General features: G+C 50.3%; 2 protein-coding genes across 15 annotated transcripts in view; one reads left to right on the top strand and one right to left on the bottom strand.

Annotated features, from left to right (window-relative positions):
• The window catches only part of cnot4b (CCR4-NOT transcription complex, subunit 4b), a 164,375-nt gene extending 156,229 nt beyond the window's left edge, over window positions 1-8,146 (bottom strand). For 8 of the 13 annotated variants that reach the window (XM_078220268.1, XM_078220277.1, XM_078220273.1 and 5 more), the window contains exon 1: window positions 7,847-8,101. The gene's annotated coding sequence lies outside the window, so the exon portion shown is untranslated. Of the gene's footprint in view, window positions 1-7,846 lie in introns of all 13 variants that reach the window. The other 5 variants (XM_078220269.1, XM_078220274.1, XM_078220271.1 and 2 more) reach the window with 2 other exon arrangements.
• Window positions 8,147-8,467: 321 nt separating this feature from the next.
• The window catches only part of nup205 (nucleoporin 205), a 131,922-nt gene continuing 117,502 nt past the window's right edge, over window positions 8,468-22,887 (top strand). For both annotated transcript variants that reach the window (XM_078220266.1, XM_078220265.1), the window contains exons 1-5: window positions 8,468-8,734; window positions 15,901-16,043; window positions 18,680-18,851; window positions 21,288-21,432; window positions 22,078-22,237. In XM_078220266.1, coding sequence (XP_078076392.1) covers window positions 8,704-8,734; window positions 15,901-16,043; window positions 18,680-18,851; window positions 21,288-21,432; window positions 22,078-22,237 — 651 coding nt within the window. In that variant the 5' untranslated portion in view covers window positions 8,468-8,703. The remainder of the gene's footprint in view (window positions 8,735-15,900; window positions 16,044-18,679; window positions 18,852-21,287; window positions 21,433-22,077; window positions 22,238-22,887) is intronic.

Raw genomic sequence — 22,887 nt, 5'->3', positions numbered from 1 at the left:
TTGCTGCAGATCATAGCAGATTGTTTGATATTAAAATGTGTTGGCTCAAACATGACTTCTCTTCGAGTGTGCCACTACTAATCCACTAAATAGGCCAATGGCAAACTGCTTACAGTTGTTAGAAGTGAAACTCCAATATCAAATACCAAGTTCTAGATTTGCAAAACTGGAATTGTCAAAGGACAGTCTCAGATCAATCAACATAACCATGGTCTGGAAAAGGATCAACAAAATAAAATAACGGATGTTATGTTCCATGCAGCCTCTGCTCTTGGAGGTGCCAAGCACATCATGCATTACACACACCAGACTGATCATTTGGGTTTTCTTTCATGGGATGTGGTTGTTACCCGTCCCCAATACCCTTGAATTGAGGGGCTTTATAGGCCATTTCAGAGGGCACTTAAGAGTCATTGCAATAAGCCATAACAGTTAAGAATGGCAGATTTCCTTCCCTAAAGGACATTCGTGAGCCAGATAGATTTTTTTTTAACAACAAAATGATAATTGTGGTACTGTATCCCTTACTCAAATAAACCCTTTTCTCTTCCAGAGCTTGGAGTTTGATTTGATTTATTATTGTCACATCTATGCAGTGAAAAGTATTGTTTCTTGTGCGCTACCCAGGCAAAGCATACCGTACATAGGGAAGGAAAGGAGAGAGTACAGAATGTAGTGTTACAGTCATAGCGAGGGTGTAGAGAAAGATCAACTAAATGCGAGGTCGGTCATTAAAGCATTGTTAGAGACTTTAAAAGAGATAGAATAAAGTTTTAGAAGCATAGAACGAGTGTAAAAGATAGAATTATAAGGTATGCTGGGCACAGCTTGCACGAAGTTGCCTTATCCTGAGGTAATGCCAATTCAATAAAAGTTCAGTTTACTCTTGCAACTCCTTCCATAATCTTGGACAGTTAAATTCAATTGCCCCCTTATTCTTTGCTGCTTTTGTTCCAACTCCCTACTTGATTTCACCAAACGCCATCTGCAAATTGTTCACATCAAACAATTTTCCTCTATGCTGGTCATCATTCCTGATATTAGCCTTATATTCCTGATTTGTTAAGTGAATTTAAATTTTACTAACTGCCATGGTGAGATTTGAACCTACATCCCAAATCATTAGCCAGGGCTTCTGGATTACTGGCCCAGTGACATTACCACTAGGTGATGGCCTAGTGGTATTATTGTTAGCCTATTAATCCAGAAACTCAGCTAATATTCTTAGGGCGGCACGGTAGCACAGTGGTTAGCACTGCTGCTTCACAGCTCCAGGGTCCTGGGTTCGATTCCCGGCTCTGGGTCACTGTCTGTGTGGAGTTTGCACATTCTCCTCGTGTCTGCGTGGGTTTCCTCCGGGTGCTCCGGTTTCCTCCCACAGTCCAAAGATGTGCAGGTTAGGTTGATTGGCCAGGTTAAAAATTGCCCCTGAGATGCGTAGGTTAGAGGGATTAGCGGGTAAATATGTGGGGGTAGGGCCTGGGTGGGATTGTGGTCGGTGCAGACTCGATGGGCCAAATGGCCTCCTCCTGCACTGTAGGGTTTCTATGTTTCTCCCATCATGGGTGGCACGGTAGCACAGTGGTTAGCACTGCTGCTTCACAGCTCCAGGGACCTGGGTTCGATTCCTGGCTTGGGTCACTGTCTGTGTGGAGTTTGCACATTCTCCTAGTGTCTGCATGGGTTTCCTCCGGGTGCTCCGGTTTCCTCCCACAGTCCAAAGATGTGCGGGTTAGGTTGATTGGCCATGCTAAAATTGCCCCTTAGTGTCCTGGGATGTGTAGATTAGAGGGATTAGCGGGTAAAGTATGCAGGGATGTGGGGGTAGGGCCTGGGTGGGATTGTGGTCGGTGCAGACTTGATGGGCCGAATGGCCTCTTTCTGTACTGTAGGGTTTCTATGATTTCTATGATCATCACCCCATCGTAAACTTTGGTTTCTGCAGAATCAAAGATTAGTAGTAATAAAGCAGATTATTCTTTAGCTCTATGTAGGTACATCCCTGTATGGCAGAAACAAAGGTGAAGGGACAACCCAGTTATTTAGTCAAAATAGAGCTGCTTTGTAACATACAAAGCATCTTGGGATTGGTTATTTAATTGGAGCATCTTCGCTGAGGAGCAGGCAGTAATCTCAGTTTCAATACTCACTATTTGGACTATTTTACATTTGAATGAGGCATGAAGAATAATGCTGTACCAGTTAATGGTCGCTGCTAAAACCTCACTAACGGTGTCTTGGGTCTGCTATATTTTAGTCAATCACTGTTTTGAAATGAAACACAAAAATAAAAATTGGACATTTTTCCTACTTCAAAAATAATTCATGCAATGGTCCAGGAACATGACCTCAGTTTTATAATATTTAGAGATTAAGTATACAACATTAGGTGCAATCTGCAAACCATTTCCATTTAGTTGGTTAATTACCTACTCCCCTTCCAGACAGAATGAAAAATTTCAATTCATCACCCATCATGTCTATAGCAATGATACCAATGATACAACTCACTTCAAATCACAGGTCTCTGTTTTTCCCCACAGCAACAACAAACTTACATTTATATAGCGCCATCAACATAACGAAATGTTCCAAGGCACTTCACAGCTGCATTATAAAACACAGTGTGGTACTGAGCCACGTACGGTGATATTAAAGCAGATGACCAAAAGCTTGGTTAAAGAGATAGTTTAAAGGAGCAAAGTGAGATCGAGAGACAGGGTGATGTAGGGAGGGCATTCCAGAACTTAGGGCCAAGGCAACTGAAGGCATGGCCACCAATGGGATGCACAGGAGACTAGGATTAGAGGACTGCAGGTATCAGAGGGTGATGGGCTGAATCTCCCTTAAATATGTTAATTGGCTGGGCTTTTATAACCACGTGGTAATGTATCCCTTACTCAAATAATCCTTTATCGCTTCCGCAGTCCAGAATTTATCCTGAGTTGTAGCCCCTTTATGCCAATTCAACATGGTTTCAGTTTACACTCCAATTGCCACAATGGATTCCTCCATTATTTTGAACACCGAAATTTAATTGCCCTCTTATCCTTTGCTGCTTTAGTTAACAACTCCCTACTTGATTTCACCAAACCCCATCTTCAAATTGTTCAGATCAAATGGTTTTCCTCTATTTTGAGACAATTATTTATCCATGTCTTTCACACACTGCCCAGAAACACATGGTTCACAACATCACACCTAGACTTTCATCAGGAAGTGACAGGCAAAGCTCTCAATAACAGCTCCGAATTTTGAACCACATCTCGTCCTTATCTACTGCTATTGCAAAGTCAATTTTATCCTTTTTGAAACCATAATGCAATAATGGAACAGCACTGGCGATTTTACACCATGTTTCACTGGCCAGCACCATCAGTCCTTGCATACTCGCTAACACGGATAATCATGATAGTTGACATTGAACAGTCGCTGACTTATGTACACTCTGCTACCTGGATAGCTGTTACGTATCAATTGTTTTCCTAGAAACAGATTTGGCACCAAAATTAACTGAGGACAACATTGCAAGGCTCTAACTGGGCCCTTGCTGGACAGAAGGATAAACGGAGGAACCAGCAAGATAAATTGCATGTCACACAAGGAAATGAGAATGCTGTATGTGCTAAGAACCCATTGAGTCCAATATATCTATTCTTTTTGTCGGAGTGCCACTGGAACTTTGTTGCCCAACAATCAAAGGTGGAAAATCACTTCACATGCCACTTCTGCCTTCATCTTCCTCCAGATTATTCACCAATTCACCTACTGCCAAATTGCATCAAAATTACAGAAGCTATAGTAAATCTATATAAAATATACATATAGCTAAATATGAAACTCTCCACTGGTGAATAACATACTGGTAATGTATGCTCAGACATTTTTAATGGTTTGCAAGCTTAGATTACAGGAGGGGGTATAACCCAGTAGGTGCAATATCCTCTGATGAGGAAGGAAGAAGAAAGCACAAAATTAAAGTTAAATAAACAACTCCAAATGTATAAACTGGTTGGATGGGCAAGCCATATGTGCATTTCCCCAGGTTACTGTTTAATAAGGCAGTAAGTACAATTATTGGCACTTTTTATATGCAATATTGCCTCAAAGAACAAACACACACTTAACAGTGCTGTTATTGAAAGGAAGCCATCATTCTGTTGTCTTGTGCATCTTCAGTCCGCCAAAGCAATGAGGTTTTGTCAAATAAGCAAATGGACTGATGTTCCAGGGCTCAAACCATTGCATGAACAGGACTGAATGTGAGGATTTTACAAAAGTTCTCAGTTATGAGGTCAGAAAACTGGTTTAATTAATATATTGTAATTAATATTTGCATTTCATAAGTTTAATTTCTCTCATCCCATTGGATGCAATTCCAAAGACCTTCTCTGACCATCATTGAAAAGTGCAATAGATTTTCAACCCATTGCAAGTAATGGCTCCTGTCCTCAACGCTCCTGCACAGCCAACTGGAGGTACTGTGACAGAAATGTTCTGAAGCTTTGCCAAAGTGACCATACTTCCTGTGTAAAGTCTGATGATATCGGCATGGTATACAACCAGAGGTATCACAGTCAAGCTCAATGCTGCCCTGATTGAGCACTCATACATGCAATTTTTCCCCCCAGGGCAGGCCTGTGAATCACTTTCAGAAACTTTAGTTAGCTCCCGCTCATACCACCAGCCCTACCCCACACCAGGGCTTTCAGGGCAATTGATCCAGCCAGACAACAGAGGGGCAAATTGAGCACAGGTAAGCAATGAGTATTAGCGCTTTGTGATCTGTCCGCCTCAAACTGCACTAACCACAGGTGGAGTTTACTAATGTACTTAAAATGATACGTTTCAATGTACCGGTTCATTATACCTTAGAATACAGAGCAGCTCCAATTAACACTGATGGCCGAAATACAGATATCAAACTATGCTAGTTGGAACAATGAGACTTAATTCAGAAGAAGTGGAACCTCAATACAAGGATCAGCGAAACTAAGTGCAGTACAAAACTACACTGGAATTCCGCTGTTGTAACTTGTTGTCTCGTTAATATCGAAATTTTAAAAATCTATTTGTACAGGTTCAGCAAGTTCTGCTGACCACCTGAAACAGTCTCAGGATCCTAAGTTGAATCTCTCATCTGAACAAACTTAAAGAAACAGTTTTGTGTGTTTCAAAAAAGGCATCAGCACCTCTGGGTGGAGAACACAATAAGAAGTCTCACAACACCAGGTTAAAGTCCAACAGGTTTATTTGGCAGCAAAAATCACTAGCTTTCGAAGCGCTGCTTCTTCATCAGGTGTGTGGGATTTCAGTTCACAAACAGGGCAAATAAAGACAAACTCAATTTACAAAATAATGGTTGGAATGCGAGTCTTTACAGGTAATCAAGTCTTAAAGGTACAGACAATGAGAGTGGAGAGAGGGTTAAGCACAGGTTAAAGAGATGTGTATTGTCTACAGCCAGGACAGTTAGTGAGATTTTGCAAGCCCAGGCAAGTCATGGGGTTTACAGATAGTGTGACATGAACCCAAGATCCCTCAACCGGGATAGGGCGGCACGGTAGCGCAGTGGTTAGCACTGCTGCTTCACAGCTCCAGGGACCTGGGTTCAATTCCCGGCTTGGGTCACTGTCTGTGTGGAGCTTGCACATTCTCCTTGTGTCAGCGTGGGTTTCCTCTGGGTACTCCGGTTTCCTCCCACAGTCCAAAGATGTGCGGGTTAGGTTGATTAGCCATGCTAAAAAATTGCCCCTTAGTGTCCTGAGATGTGTAGGTTTGAGGGATTAGTGGGTAAATATATAGGGATACGGGGGTAGGGCCTGGGTGGGATTGTGGTTGGTGCAGACTCGATGGGCCAAATGGTGTCTTTCTGCACTGTAGGGTTTCTATGATTCTATGATCTGTAACCCCCATGACTTGCCTGGACTTGCAAAATCTCACTAACTGTCCTGGCTGGAGACAATACATATCTCTTTAACCTGTGCTTAACCCTCTCTCCACTCACATTGTCTGTACCTTTAAGACTTGATTACCTGTAAAGACTCGCATTCCAAACATTATCTTGTAAATTGAGTTTGTGTCTTTTTATATGCCCTGTTTGTGAACACGACTTCCACTCACCTGATGAAGGAGCAGCGCTCTGAAAGCTTGTGGCTTGTGCTACCAAATAAACCTGTTGGACTTTAACCTGGTGTTGTGAGACTTCTTACTGTGTTTACCCCAGTCCAACGCCGGCATCTCCACATCATGGAGAACACAATACAGTGCTAAGTCTTGTACGTGAATTATGGCTGCCCAGATGAGTTAAAAGGAATGAGCAATGGCCTTGGCGAAGAGAGAAAATAGAAGAAAATGTTATCCTCAAAACATCGGCTTTCATTACTGAACAAAAACTTATATTGACATACATTGTAAAATATAGTTTGCATCAGATACAGGGCACAAAAGTTTTCAAGCCTCATAGCACCACATTTGTAAACTATTCATCGATTAAACTTGTAAATCGATGGAACCAATTAACTTTGCTATCCTTGCTACTGCTGAATAGGTTGATCATACTTCGAAGACTGAAGAAAATACTTGATAGCACCAGAGGGTTTGACAAGAGCGAATGAATTACATTAAACTGGTCAACTGTCAGTTAATTTGGTAAGTCTTTTTTCTGGAATGAAAAGCTGAAATATTTTGATCAGATGCAAGCTCCAAAGCAAACAGGTCTGCAGCCATTCATGAAAGTCCAGCAGGGCAACAAGGAACAGTAGTAAATGCAGCTGCGCCCAAACATTTATTATTTGAAATTGAGATTAATATGGCCAATAAAATGCTTCCATTCCCTCCCCAGCAGTCCTGCAATTCTTCTAACCTGTCATGCAAAACCAACCTCCCCTCTTGTCTTCCTCCTTTTAAAAACATGGATGTCAGCAGATATATTAGAATTTGTATTCAATTCTGTATTTTGAGAAGGCCAAACTCATCTACTCCCCCCTAGTAACCCTATACATCAATATAAAGATTGATGATACGTATTAAATTTTCACCATTCTTCTGAAATTTTAGCATGATTGTTCCTATATTAAACACAAGCAGTTCTAACTTGATATTAAAGTGATCACTTAAATCCTTACAGCCAAAGTAAAATGTAGAAACATTGGAACAGAACAATGTTCGTTAAAATATTTAATTATTCCCATTCACCCAGGGGGACTTATTCAAAAACAAATAACCTTCATTAGTTGTTCATATTTCTGTAAACTCCCTCTTGCATGGATCTGAAACGCAACTGTTAACAATGAAGCAAAATTGGGGAATAACGTTTGATGCCTATTGGCTCACAAATAAAAATAGAATAACGCTTACACTTCTCGCTCAGTTAGGACACACTGCCTTTCCTTAAACCCACTTAAAAGGGAGCAAGTGAACTTTTTACTTTCTTCAAAACAAACCTCTACCATTTAAAGAACAAATTCATACGAATTGCCAGATTTACATATATATTTTTAAAAAGGGAAAAACGCTAAAACTGCGCATTGAAGCAGAGGGAGGGGTAAATCCTCTCCCCAGAACGGAGAGGTAAGATTAAATCCCTATCTCCTCTCGTCGCCTCAACGTCCAAACAATTGCAACTCTGCCTCTCCATTAAAATGGTGATGAGGACCGGGGCCTTCCCTCCCTTTCCTCCGCCTGTCCCCCGACTCCCTAACTCTTCCCCTGTCGGTGCTGCTCTTCCCAATGATGCTAGAGGGGCTGCTGAGGCCTGGCTGTGCCGCTGAAGCCTCCGTGTAACAGTGAAGTAGACTCCCTGCCTTCCCTCCCTCCCTCCTCACACTCTCTCTCTCCCACTCACAGTTTAAACTCAGCAGGAGCTCTGAACGTTCTTGTCCTTCCTTTGATCCCGTGTCCTTCTCTGCTTGCCGTTAAGGTGATGCTTATCTTTCTTTTTTTCCTTGGCTCGGGGTGGGGGGGTTTATTCTTTGCTCCTTCCGCTCCTCTATTGCGGATAATTTGCTCTATAATTATATATCTCCGGCGCTGCTCCAATTTACACACCGGCCACCATTTTTTTTCTCTCCTCTCCCTAGGAAACTCGCACGGAGTCTGCGCAGAAGGGCGGCAGCGCATGCGCTGAACGCCCCACCGGCGACCGTTACCCTCTCCCCGGGAGCCCCGCCTCCCCGCCGGCCCGCGGGGCAGTCTGGGTCGTGTAGTCCGCCTGCCGCTCGGCCTGTCCCTGAACCGCAACGCCGCCGCTCCCCATTTCCCACACACCCTCTCGCGCTGAGCATTTTATCCTTCTTTCAAGAAAAGGCCATAACCCCGGCCGTTTCAATTTCACAACCAACCCTGCATTAAAATTTCCTATCTTGACATTTTTTTTAAAGATTGAGCCGGTGTGTTATTTTTCAAGGCGACATTTTAATCGGTTGTAAGGGCAAGGGTGAGAGATCACTTCCGGTGTCTTGTCGCCAGGCATGCTGGGATTGTAGTTGGTGCAGATGGGTCACGTGCCTTTTCACCGCGCCTGCCGAGCTTGGTTGACCAACGGAAGTTTCGGTCGTCACGAAATCTCCACGGGGAGGGGCGGTTGGTAGTTGGGGGGCTGATGGGCGGGTGTGGGCACGGTTAAAGTGGTTGGCGTGGTCCACACAGTTCCCCCCTAACCCCGGGCAGGCCGGGAGTTGTTGCTTCCGGTTCCCCTCCAAGATGGCGGCCGTGACTATGGCGGTAAATTCAGGTCAGTCATTGGGGGGGGGGGGGGGGGGGGGAGGTGGTGGGACGGGGGGGGGAGGTGGTGGGACGGGGGGGGGAGGTGGTGGGACGGGGGGGGAGGTGGGGGGGGGGGGGGGGGAGGTGGTGGGACGGGGGGGGGAGGTGGTGGGACGGGGGGGGGAGGTGGTGGGACGGGGGGGGAGGTGGTGGGACGGGGGGGGGAGGTGGTGGGACGGGGGGGGGAGGTGGTGGGACGGGGGGGGGAGGTGGTGGGACGGGGGGGGGAGGTGGTGGGACGGGGGGGGGAAGGTGGTGGGACGGAGGTGGTGGGACGGGGGGGGAGGTGGTGGACGGGGGGAGGTGGTGGGACGGGGGGGGGGGGAGGTGGTGGGACGGGGGGGGGGGGGGGGGAGGTGGTGGGACGGGGGGGGGGGGAGGTGGTGGGGGGGGGGGAGGTGGTGGGGGGGGGAGGTGGTGGGGGGGGGGGGGGGGAGGTGGTGGGGGGGGGGGGGGAGGTGGTGGGGGGGGGGGGGAGGTGGTGGGGGGGGGGGGGAGGTGGTGGGGGGGGGGGGGAGGTGGTGGGACGGGGGGGGGAGGTGGTGGGACGGGGGGGGGGGAGGTGGTGGGACGGGGGGGGGGGGAGGTGGTGGGACGGGGGGGGGGGAGGTGGTGGGGGGGGGGGGGAGGTGGTGGGGGGGGGGGGGAGGTGGTGTGGTGGGGGGGGGGGGAGGTGGTGGGGGGGGGGGGGGGGGGAGGTGGGGGGAGGTGGTGGGGGGGGGGGGGGGAGGTGGTGGGACGGGGGGGGGGGGGAGGTGGTGGGGGGGGGGGGGGGAGGTGGTGGGGGGGGGGAGGTGGTGGGGGGGGGGGGGGGAGGTGGTGGGGGGGGGGAGGTGGTGGGGGGGGGGGAGGTGGTGGGGGGGGGGGGGAGGTGGGGGGGGGGGGAGGGAGGTGTGGGACGGGGGGGGGGGGGGGTGGTGGGACGGGGGGGGGGGGGGGGGAGGTGGTGGGACGGGGGGGGGGGGGGGGGAGGTGGTGGGACGGGGTGTGGAGGGGTGGGGGGGGAGGTGGTGGGACGGGGGGGGGGGGGGGGGGGAGGTGGGTGGGACGGGGGGGGAGGTGGTGGGACGGGGGGGAGGTGGTGGGACGGGGGGGAGGTGGTGGGACGGGGGGGGAGGTGGTGGGACGGGGGGGGGGGGGGGGAGGTGGTGGGACGGGGGGGGAGGTGGTGGGACGGGGGGGGGGGGGGGGGGGAGGTGGTGGGACGGGGGGGGAGGTGGTGGGACGGGGGGGGGGGGGGGAGGAGGTGGGACGGGGGGGGGGGGGGGGGGAGGTGGTGGGACGGGGGGGGAGGGTGGTGGGACGGGGGGGGGGGGGGGAGGGGGGGGGAGGTGGTGGGACGGGGGGGGGGGGGGGAGGGGAGGGGAGGTGGTGGGACGGGGGGGGGGGGAGGTGGTGGGACGGGGGGGGGGGGGGAGGTGGTGGGACGGGGGGGGGGGGGGAGGTGGGTGGACGGGGGGGGGGGGGGAGGTGGTGGGACGGGGGGGGGGGGGGGGGGGGGAGGTGGTGGGACGGGGGGGGGGGGGGGGGGGGAGGTGGTGGGACGGGGGGGGGGGGGGGGGGAGGGGAGGTGGTGGGACGGGAGGGGGAGGTGGTGGGACGGGAGGGGGAGGTGGTGGGACGGGGGGGGGGGGGGAGGTGGTGGGACGGGGGGGGGGGAGGTGGTGGGACGGGGGGGGGGGGACGGGGGGGGGAGGTGGTGGGACGGGGGGGGGACGGGGGGGGAGGTGGTGGGACGGGGGGGAGGTGGTGGGACGGGGGGGAGGTGGTGGGACGGGGGGGGGGGAGGTGGTGGGACGGGGGGGGAGGTGGTGGGACGGGGGGGGGGGGACGGGGGGGGAGGTGGTGGGACGGGGGGGGTGGTGGGACGGGGGGGGAGGTGGTGGGACGGGGTGGGGGGGACGGGGTGGGGGGGGACGGGGTGGGGGGGGGGGGACGGGGGTGGGGGGGGGGGGGGACGGGGGGTGGGGGGGGGGGGGGACGGGGGGGTGGGGGGGGGGGGGGACGGGGGGTGGGGGGGGGGGGGGACGGGGGGTGGGGGGGGGGGGGGATGGGGGGTGGGGGGGGGGGGGGGACGGGGGGGGGGGGGGGGGGGGGACGGGGGGTGGGGACGGGGGGTGGGGGGGTGGGGGGACGGGGGGTGGGGGGGGGGGGGGGGCGGGGGGTGGGGGGGGGGGGGGGACGGGGGGGGGGGGGGGGGGGGGGGGACGGGGGGTGGGGGGGGGGGGGGGGACGGGGGTGGGGGGGGGGGGGGGGGACGGGGGGGGGGGGGGGGGGGGGGGACGGGGGGTGGGGGGGGGGGGGGGACGGGGGGTGGGGGGGGGGGGGGACGGGGGGTGGGGGGGGGGGGGGGGACGGGGGGGGGGGGGGGGGGGACGGGGGTGGGGGGACGGGGGGTGGGGGGGGGGGGGGGGGGGACGGGGGGTGGGGGGGGGGGGGGACGGGGGGGTGGGGGGGGGGGGGGGGGGCGGGGGGGGGGGGGGGGGGGGGGGGGGGGACGGGGGGGGGGGGACGGGGGTGGGGGGGACGGGGGGTGGGGGGGACGGGGGGTGGGGGGACGGGGGGTGGGGGGGACGGGGGGTGGGGGGGGGGGGGGGACACTGGGGGGGACGGGGGTGGGGGGGGGGGGGACACTGGGGGGGGGGGGGGGGACGGGGGGTGGGGGGGGGGGGACGGGGGGTGGGGGGGGGTGGGGGGGGGGGGGGGACGGGGGGTGGGGGGGGGGGGACGGGGGTGGGGGGGGGACGGGGGGTGGGGGGGGGGGACGGGGGGGTGGGGGGGGGGACGGGGGGTGGGGGGGGGACGGGGGGTGGGGGGGGGACGGGGGGTGGGGGGGGGGGGACGGGGGGTGGGGGGGGGGGACGGGGGTGGGGGGGGGGGGGACGGGGGGTGGGGGGGGGGGGACGGGGGGTGGGGGGGGGGGACGGGGGGTGGGGGGGGGGGGGGGGGGACGGGGGGTGGGGGGGGGGGGACGGGGGGACGGGGGGGGGTGGGGGGACGGGGGGGGGGGGGTGGGGGGACGGGGGGGGGGGGGGGGTGGGGGTGGGGGGACGGGGGGGGGTGGTGGGTGGGACGGGGGTGGGGGACGGGGGTGGGGGGACGGGGGACGGGGGTGGGGGGACGGGTTGGGGGGACGGGGGGGGGGTGGTGGTGGTGGGACGGGGGACGGGGGTGGGGGGACGGGGGGGGGTGGTGGTGGTGGGACGGGGGGGGGGGTGGTGGTGGTGGGACGGGGGGGCGGGGGCGGGGGGGTGGTTGGTGGGACGGGGGGGGGGGGTGGTGGTGGGACGGGGGGGGGGGGTGGTGGGGGGACGGGGGGGGGGTGGTGGGGGGACGGGGGGGGGGGGTGGTGGTGGGACGGGGGGGGGTGGTGGTGGGACGGGGGGGGGGGGGAGTGGTGGTGGGACGGGGGGGGGGGGGGTGTGGGGAAGGGTGGGACGGGGGGGGGGGGGAGGTGGTGGGAAGGGTTGGACAGGGGGGGGGGGGAGGTGGTGGGAAGGGTTGGACGGGGGGGGGGGATGTGGTGGGAAGGGTTGGACGGGACGGAGGTGGTGGGAAGGGTGGGACGGGGGGGGGGGGGGGGAGGAGGTGGTGGGAAGGGTTGGAAGGGACGGGGGGGGTGGGGGGGGGAGGTGGTGAAAGGGTTGGACGGGACGGGGGGGTGGGGGGGGAGGTGGTGAAAGGGTTGGACGGGACGGGGGGAGGTGGTGGAAGGGTTGGACGGGACGGGGGGGAGGTGGTGGGAAGGGTTGGACGGGACGGGGGGGAGGTGGTGGGAAGGGTTGGACGGGACGGGGGGAGGTGGTGGGAAGGGTTGGACGGGGGGGAGGTGGTGGGAAGGGTTGGACGCGACGGGGGGGAGGTGGTGGGAAGGGTTGGACGGGACGGGGGGGAGGTGGTGGGAAGGGTTGGACGGGACGGGGGGGAGGTGGTGGGAAGGGTTGGACGGGACGGGGGGGAGGTGGTGGGAAGGGTTGGACGGGACGGGGGGGAGGTGGTGGGAAGGGTTGGACGGGACGGGGGGGAGGTGGTGGGAAGGGTTGGACGGGACGGGGGGGGGGAGGTGGTGGGAAGGGTTGGACGGGACGGGGGGGAGGTGGTGGGAAGGGTTGGACGGGACGGGGGGGAGGTGGTGGGAAGGGTTGGACGGGACGGGGGGGAGGTGGTGGGAAGGGTTGGACGGGACGGGGGGGAGGTGGTGGGAAGGGTTGGACGGGACGGGGGGGAGGTGGTGGGAAGGGTTGGACGGGGGGGTTGGGGTGGTGGGAAGGGTTGGACGGGGGGGTGGGGGTGGGAAGGGTTGGACGGGGGGGTTGGGGTGGTGGGAAGGGTTGGACGGGGGGGTGGGGGTGGGGGTGGTGGGAAGGGTTGGACGGGGGGGTGGGGGTGGTGGGAAGGGTTGGACGGGGGGGGAGGTGGGAAGGGTTGGACGGTTGGGTGGGGGTGGTGGGAAGGATTGGACGGGGGGTGGTGGGAAGGGTTGGACGGGGGGTGGTGGGAAGGGTTGGACGGGGGGTGGTAGGGGTGGTGGGAAGGGTTGGACGGGGGGTGGTAGGGGTGGTGGGAAGGGTTGGACGGGGGGGGGGAGGTGGTGGGAAGGGTTGGACGGGGGGGGGGAGGTGGTGGGAAGGGTTGGACGCGGGGGTGGGGGTGGTGGGAAGGGTTGGACGGGGGGGGAGGTAGTGGGAAGGGTTGGACGGGGAGGGGGTTGGTGGGAAGGGTTGGACGGGGGGGGGGGGTGGGAAGAGTTGGACGGGGGCAGTGTGGGATGGGAGGGGATTTTTTCCAAATTTTCAGCAATCAACTTGGCAACTCAAACAATGCAGATGATTGGACAATGGGGGGGAGGGGGGGGTGTTGTAGCCAAGGAGACATAGCTAGACCCTGCAGTTTATCTTCTGTCCAATGTCTCAAAGGAGCAGTTGAAAGTAAACATATTCTGTGTGAAAAGATTTAAATTCACTCTGTAGTCTGATGCATAATTGTCAATCTAAAATACGTGTCTGGGAAAGATACATTTAATATGACTCAAAGTTCATCTGTGTGCATTTCCATTCAACTTGTTTTCGCTGAAGCTACCAGTATAAGTGTTGTATTTTAATTCTGAGGTGGAGGCATTTAGCTGTCCTAAAAGCAAATGATGGATGCACTCAACATCAGTATAGAAATAAATAGTTTCCTGCTGTATCCAGGTTGAGTATCTTTTGTCCAAACTGTCAACAATTGTAGTTATAGTGTAACAAGCTTTGCACATGCGTGAAAAACAGAAATTCTGGAAACAGTTTGTTAACTTGGATCAGACTATCATCAGAATTGGTCCTTTCTGTATGCCTGATAGCTTGCTGAAGCCTGATTTCACCAAAAAAATATACTTCCTTGACTTCCTGGAGTACGATTGATGATCTAGTCGTATACATTTACCTCTTGTGTCATTTGCTGCTTAAAAGTATGGCATATTGTAATATATAAATAAAAACAAATGATGCTTTTAATTAACTAGTAACCAGTTCAATCAAAGTGCACCATCAATAGGCTTGCCATGAATGAATAAACTTAAGAAATGTGCCAAGAATATATTAATGAGATTTTGAGTATTTGTGATGCAACACATTATCCACTTGGTAATTAAATAAACATGTCTTGATTGGATAGGCACAGAATTCTGCAGACATATCACTTGAGAATACCTGAACAGTTGAAGATCTATCAGCAGTTTCCTAAACATGTTAAACAAATACTACAGAGAGAATGGGGCCATTCTACACCATCTCCGCTCCTAGCAAGGCCAGGAATCAGTCAGATTATGTACCCTTCCTTGGGTACAGCGACCAAGCCTGTACATAGAATCCCGACAGTGCAGAAAGATGCCATTCAACCCATTGCATCTGCACCAACTCTCCAAAAGCGCATATCCCCATAATCTCATAATCCCATACATTTGCCACGGTAATCCTCCGAGCCTGCACATCTTTGGACACAAAAGGGCAATTGAACATGGACAATCCACCTAACCTGCACATCTTTGGACAGTGGGAAGTACCCAGAGGAAATCCACGCAGACATGGGGAGAACGTGCAAACTCCACACAGTTACCCAAGACCGGAATTTAACCCAGTGAGTGAGACAGCAGTGCTAACAACCGTGCTGTGTGCCAGATGTTGTCTCACTAAAGCCTCATGTCATTGCAAGAATTCTTATTTACTTGTGTACTCCAATTTATGGATGGCCCCGTAGCACAGTAGTTAGCATTGCTGCCTCACAGCACCAGGGACCGATTCGATTTCAGCCTTGGGTGACTATTTGTGCGGTCCTTCAGCTGTATCTGTGTGGGTTTCCTTCGGGTGTTCCGGTTTCCTCCCACAGTCCAAAGATATGCAGGTTAGGTGGATTAGTGGGGTAAATATGTGGGGTTATGGATATAGGGATAAGCTAAATTGGTGCAGACTCAATAGGTTGAATGGCCTCCTTCTGCACTGTAGGATTCTATTTAACTCCTTGCATAAACATTAACATCCCATGTACTCTCCTAATTGCTTGCTGTATCTGCATGTTTCCCTTAATTACCAAGATTTACTGGTCTGTTACTTTTTTAAAAATTGTGCTTTTCCATTCTTCCTGCCAACTAGTCACCTTAAACAAATGAATACAGTGAGTTTTGCCAGGCACAAGGTTAAAGTCGAGTTACCATAAGGGAATTAGTTAGTTGAAACTTTCAGGTCATGTGCATTTTATTGTGCTTTTGCCACCTCAAAATCCTGTGCTTAATTTATATTTTGTTGTAATGTTCAGATGGTAGAATTAATTTTGTGTTTTTTTCCTTGGGTTTGCTTTTTGAGTAAGGTGCTCAGTACCCTCCTCATGCTGTGGATATTAAAATTGGGTTGGTGGCAAAGTCTAACATAAAATGTCCTGTTAAATGAAGGGAGACGCGCAAAATGGAAGGTGTTTTCTTTTTGAAACTCTAATGTCCTTCAGCTCACCTACAAAATTCACAAAAAGAGCTTATTTGAAGTAACGAAGTACATTGAATGTATCTCCAAACATAGTCCATGATTTTTCTGAAAAAAGTTGCCAGAAAAAGTATAATTTTCATAGCCATTAACCTACTGATGGCTTTTGTTTTGTGTCTTGCAGCTGCCAGTTTGTGGGGGCCATACAAAGAGATCTGGCAGACGGTGGAGAGCGTTATATGGAGGCGGCTACCAGAAGCTGTTCATCTGTTGGACCTTGCACTCAAGAAGCACAAACCGGACTTCATTTCCCTCTTCAAGAATCCAGTGAGTTTTTCTGCTCTTGCTTATTTAATAATTTCAACCAATAAAGGCACATTGATGAAGTGCTAATAAGATATCAGCCACTGAAAGGAAATGCCTGACCTGAAGATCTAGGCGAGAACAAACTTGTTTGCAGAAACTGAACCAAGCGGAATCCAAGATCAAACAAAAATGCGTAATACCAACATAATGCCAATATCAAAATCACCAGTCATGCAGGGGAAGGATGTATTTCCAGCTGTTTTTTAAAGGGGAATGGTCAGAAGGCAGTCAGGCCTTGGAGAATGAGACGCCAATTGTTGAGCTTCAATATCACCTTGGCACGGCCCAGCTAATAACATATTTAATATATACATAGGGAATTGTAACTATTGGGCTACTTATTTCAATAATATCTGAGCTAGATCAGGTGACTTGGGACTTTAGACAATTAGGAAAATGACTTCAATGTCTGCTGGCTATTGTAAAGGATTCATTAAATATATTCTTCAAGTCGTATCTTTCAATCCAGTGCTTTTTGGTTATATCTGGTTTGTTTGTTTCATTTGAGATATCGAGGCATTTCCATGATTATCCCATTAAAACTTTCTGCTTATTCCTAACTTCTACCCAGATTGGTTCCACAATTTCCCCTCTTGCTACTATATTCACCAGTCTGACAACTGTTGCCCATAAGAAGATAGTCATGATGTGGAGATGCCGGCGTTGGACTGGGGTAAACACAGTAAGAAGTCTCACAACACCAGGTTAAAGTCCAACAGGTTTATTTGGTAGCAAAAGCCACTAGCTTTCGAAGCGCTGCTCCTTCATCACCTGTTGGACTTTAACCTGGTGTTGTGAGACTTCTTACTGCCCATGAGAAGGCCAGACAGACAGGTTTTAAGCATTGAGCATTTGAGTTACGAAAATAACAAAGTTTGGCTTCTTCCTCTCTTGGAGGGAAAAAACAAACTTTAATGTGGTCAGTGTTTTCCTGGAGAGTGACTACCCTCCATAAACTTCAGTTCATCCAAATCTATTGCCGATACCTTTATTGTGTGCCAAATCCTGCTCACCAATCACCCATGTACTTGTCCTACATTGGCTCCTGGTCCCCCCAGTGCTTCCAATTTACAATTCCACCATCTTTATAATACTTGCCAGTCTTACAACTCTCCAAGAGTCCTGTCCTCTATGCATCCCCAGCTCACTTTGCCACACCATTGTTAGCTTCGCCTTCAGCCATGCGTTGTACATTCTGAAATCCTCCTGCTAAAACTTTCTGTTGTTCCAGCTCTTTTCCTTCCTTTCAGGTTCTCCTTTAAAGTCCACTTCTTTGGTCATATCTGCTATTATCTCCTTTAGTTCTATTTTGTCTGTGAAGTGCTTTAAGATCAACTCTTATTGTTGCTAACTCAATTTGAAGTTAAAAGATTAAAGATTTTGAAAATAATTAACCCTTAATGTGACATTTTCCATTATGGCAAATTCCAGCAGGCATAAGGTATTAATTAAGTTGCAAGAAGGGTGGCACAGTGGTTAGCACTGCTGCTTCACAGCGCCAGGGACCTGGGTTCGATTCCCGGCTTGGGTCACTGTCTGTGTGGAGTTTGCACATTCTCCCTGTGTCTGCGTGTGTTTCCTCCGGGTGCTCCGGTTTCCTCCCACAGGCGCCGGACTGTAGCGACTTGGGGAATATCACAGTAACCTCACAAGTAGACTTACATTCACACTGCAATTAAGTTACTCTGAAAATCCCCTAATCGCCACACTCCGACGTCTGTTCGGATACACTGAGGGAGAATTTAGCATGGCCAGTTCACCTAGCCGGCACATCTTTTGGCCTGTGGGGGCACCCAGAGGAAACTCATGCAGTCACGGGGAGAATGTGCAAACTCCACACAGATGGTGACCCAAGCCAGGAATCAACCCCGGGTCCCTGGCGCTGTGAGGCAGCAGTGCTAACCACTGTGCCACCGTGCTGCCTTACTTGTGACAAATAAATAAACTTTAACTTTAAACCTTTTAACTAATGACACCAAGAGATATGGGAAAGTGGCATTGAGGTAGATGATCAGCAATGGTCTCATTGAATGATGGAACAGTCTTGATGGACTGAATGGCCTACTCCTGCTTCAAGGTTCCTCAGAACATCCTTTGATATGACTCCCTAACATAACCAGTGAGTTTTGAACTATAATTTGCAACTTCTATGAAGTGAGGTTGTTAATAAAGCATTCATTCACATTGATTTGAGTAATGGAACTGAGAAAAGTATTATGACTTCGTTTGATTTATTATTGTCACATGTATTGGGATATAGTGAAAAGTATTGTTTCTTGCATGCTATACAGACAAAACATACCCTTCATAGAGTACCTAGGGAAGAAAGAAAGGAGAGGGTGCAGAATATGGTGTTACAGTCTTGGCTAGGGAGTAGAGAAAGATCAACTTAATATATGGTTGGTCCATTCAAAAGTCTGATGGCAGCAAGGAAGAAGCTGTTCGAGTTGGTTGGTATGTGACCTCAGACTTTTGTACCATTTTGTAGCAGTCATTAAGGAGGAAAATTTAAAACTTTGTTTTTGATCGTTGTAATGATCTGACACAAGAACCCATGTGAAGTTGAATTTAACAGCATTTTATATCTTTTTGTTCAGGCTAAAAATGTACAACACAGAGAGAAGGTGAAGAAAGCCAGCATTGAGGGGATTACCATCCAAGGTCAGCAGGGGACCAGGCTCCTTCCAGAACAGCTAATCAGCGAGGCTTTCATTTTGAGCGACCTCTTCGACATTGGCGAGCTTGCTGCAGTAGAATTACTATTGGCAGGTTTGTACTTTTGAAGTTCTGCTGTGATCCCTATGACAGTTTTAGTTTAAATAGACCAGTCCGTAATCTGTCTGCTGGATCCAAAACTGTTCTTCGTTAAATCTGGAATCTTTGGCAGTCTTTATCTGAAAGCCTTACAGGGCAAATTTCATTTGTGTTGTTTAGTTATGATTTAAGTTGCATATGAACTTTGAGTAAAAGTGAAGATTTGTGCATCAATTTTCTCTTTTTCTCACACACCCTTTTATATCTGTGATGCTCCACTCCTGCTGGGGCACTGTTTCGCAATACTGTTGACCTGCTGGTATCTCGCCTAACTAGCAATTTTTCTGCAGAAAGATGATCAGCATCAGAAGGATATTTGATTATAGGTCTTGAACTCAATTATGTTCTCCCCTGATTTACACATAAATTTTCAAGCGGAAACCAATACAATACGGAGCAAAAGCCGAGACTAAAACAGAAAATGCTGGGAAAGCTCAGCAGGTCTGAAAGTATAAATGAGGAGCCTAGACTAACTTGTCACTTGCTAGACAGAGGTTTATAGTGGCACTCAGCTGCCATGCCTGAAATACCTATTATGGCATCTAATGGGAATTAGTTTTCTCTTTTCACATGGCTGAATAGTACACCAACTGGTGTTTTCGCAGTTTAATTTCCGACTTGTGTAATTAACTCACCACCCCATGAAACTAGTTTTTGTGTACAAAGATGTTATGTTACAACCATGAACCCTGAATTTCTGATCATGGATTAATCACACAAGGGTGTGATATTTAGCATTATGAGGGTAAAATGTATGAACAGTATGATTATGCCTTAAATTAAGATTCAGCCTGAGTAACAGTCAGGAGTCAGCTCATTGTGCTTATAGAGAAGCACTTTTTGTCTCATAACTACTGCTAGTTAAGTATTTTCTCGCCGGTTAGGTCTTGTAAATTGTTGGACATGATACAGGATAAAGCTTATCATTGATTGGCAATCTCTGTTTCACAATGTCACTCTTTATCTTTTAGGGTCTGTGCCCCTCTTAACTTTGTTCTTCCAAAGCTCTGCATATGCTATCTTCTACACTCTTCTTCCTTGCTTAAAGTCAAGGCTCACTGATCTACTTCACCTATTCCTTTGGGGGGAGCGAATGTAGATTTCAGTTTTAAATTGTTTTGAAATAAGTAAGGATTAAACAATGTGGGCCACTGTATCAGTGGGCTTAATGGGTGCACCCAAATATAATTACCATAGCCTAATCTGGGCTTCTCTGAAGGACTTGGCAAAACCACAAAGTTTAGTCAATTGGAATTGAATGTGGAATAATGGATTTGATTCCCCAATCCATGCCTATTTGCAATTGTTGCTCTGTATTCTGGATCAATCTTTCCATCAACATGTAATCAGAATTTGTGTTCTGCAACATGTAGTGTTTCCCTGATAATTATTTTGATTTTGCTGCAGGTCAGACAGTGCTTCTTGATTTGTAAGCTGCTTTTGTTTTGACGTCAGTGAGGTGTTTTCCTTGTCAATTCCTAAAGTATGAGTCTCTCAATGTCAATGCAAACCAGCCAGATTTCCCCAAGGCCAACATCCAGAAGGAACCAATTTTTTGAAAAACAAGCCCTTCTGAGAACCAAACATAGCGAATTGGCATGTATACATTGAACTTCAGAAAGCTATAATGCCAGCCCCCACTGACAGATTTACGCTAACTTTAGTGTCTTTAAAGTTTACAGGCTTTTGTTGTGTAATTCTAAATTTGGTTTAAAAGTCAGGGGTTTTAAGCCAAAGAGACATTTGCAAACATGCTATTGAGGTGTGAGCACAGAGAGCATTTTCCTTCTCAAGGATATTTAAGAAAATTTCCATCACGATACTGAACACAGGCAGTCTTTGACTGAAACTCTCATGCAGCATATTCCTCATTTCCAATGTGGTACAAACATGTTTCAGGTAGTGGTTACATCCATTCCCACACTGAAGAAAAGCAGGGAACAGTTGTAGGCATGCAGTCTTGTTTTAAGGAGAAAGAAACATCGGCACCACCTGTCTGCTGGAGTGCAATTATCCCTATCGCAATGTCCCATAAATCTCAAAACTTGAATGGAGATGCCTGATATATTGATGATGGAGCCCTTGGGTCATTTTTGATGTACTGTTTGTATAACCTAATCTGTCAGCCACCTCAATCTCTGGAAATAGTCTTTCTTTGTGTTGCCACCATTTCCCAATCTCTGTAAAGTCTTCTGGCTTCGTTGGCTTAGTCTTCAGACATTTCCTGTTTCATCTTTCTTGTTCGTCTGGTGTTCTTTGATCTATTGTAAAGCATCTTGTGAGATCTTTTGTATGAAAGATGCTCTCCAAGTGTCATTTGTTAAAACAGATGGCTCTTGATTTTCAGGTGTCTTGTTAGTTCCTCTAATTTGATCATGTTTGTATTCACAGGTGAGCATCAGCTGCCCCGTTTCCCTGGCCTGACGCGTGGTTTGGTAGCTATACTGCTGTACTGGGATGGGAAGCGATGCATTGCAAACTCCTTGCATTCTCTCGTTCAATCACGACAAGGCAAAACGTGGACTCTGGAACTCAGGTCTGTGATTAAGTCACATAAATTAAACAGGTGCAAAATAAAACTTGAGGGCTTGTACCGTTTTTGAATCTGCCTCTTGTAGACTCATCAGGCGGTGTTGTTTCTGAATAAAAGTATTACAGAGACCAACAATAATATTGCACTCTGCATTATCATGACAGAATGAAAATGTCTTTCTGTTCATGTTAAATGGTGTAGGTGATAACTAGGAGAGTAGTTGTGCCTCCTGGTGTGATACTGAATTATTCATTCCAGCAAAGTTCCAGGTTCTGACCTGGAATGCCTCTAAGTTGGTTGGTTTCAGAGGAACATTTTAATTGTCCAGTGACCTGAGATAGCAAGGTGAATCTGATGAGGCCAGCTTAATCAAGGTCTTGGTGATACCCTGAAATTCTCCCCATCGCCTGTCAGCAGCTTTGGAACAGTGGAGATTGGTGTTGTGTAATTCATATTGCACAAAGTAGGCTTTTATAGATGGTTTTCATATTATGTCAGGGGAAAAAAACATAATTTTTCAAACACAATCCACTGATTTATTCCCATGATTAACAGTGACTCAGATTCGAAGTTCGTGAGTAAGCATGATTTACTGAGATGAAGACAATCATATAACATCTTGGGATTAAAAGCTAATTTTCTTTGCAGTTCAGAACTTGTATCCATGACAACACGCTTTACTGACGAATTGATGGAGCAGGGACTGACTCAGAAGGTGCTGTGCTTGATCAATCAAATAAGCCTGAACAATGAATTTGAAAAATTGCAAACAGCACGTGGCTTGGGTAATGCATCTCATCGCAAAGGGGTAAGAGTCAGTTATTTTATTTGCAGAATGATTAGCAGTTAGAGAAGTGAAAACATTCAACAAGGTTTTTTTGTCGAGCCAGCAGTCATATTTTTGAACAGTTGAAAGGCTGTTAAAAATGTATACAGGATCCTTGGCTTTATGAATAGAGGAACAGAGTGCAAAAGCAAGAAAGTTAGGCTAACCCTTTATAAGAACAAAGAACAATACAGCACAGGAACAGGCCCTTTGGCCCTCCAAGCCCGCGCCGCTCACTGGTCCAAACTAGACCATTCTTTTGTATCCCTCCATTCCCACTCCGTTCATGTGGCTATCTAGATGAGTCTTAAACGTTCCCAGTGTGTCCGCCTCCACCACCTTGCCCGGCAGCGCATTCCAGGCCCCCACCACCCTCTGTGTAAAATACGTTCTTCTGATATCCGTGTTAAACCCCCCCCCCCCTTGAACCTATGACCCCTCGTGAACGTCACCACCGATCTGAGAAAAAGCTTCCCACCATTCACCCTATCTATGCCTTTCATAATTTTATACACCTCTATTAGGTCACCCCTCATCCTCCGTCTTTCCAGTGAGAACAACCCCAGTTTACCCAATCTCTCCTCATAACTAAGCCCTTCCATACCAGGCAACATCCTGGTAAACCTTCTCTG

Source organism: Mustelus asterias, chromosome 9 (assembly GCF_964213995.1).
Source record: "Mustelus asterias chromosome 9, sMusAst1.hap1.1, whole genome shotgun sequence".
In the NCBI taxonomy this organism is placed as follows: Eukaryota; Metazoa; Chordata; class Chondrichthyes; order Carcharhiniformes; family Triakidae; genus Mustelus; species Mustelus asterias.
Note: the sequence above shows the minus strand (reverse complement) of the source record. Positions and strands in the feature narration are given on the sequence as shown.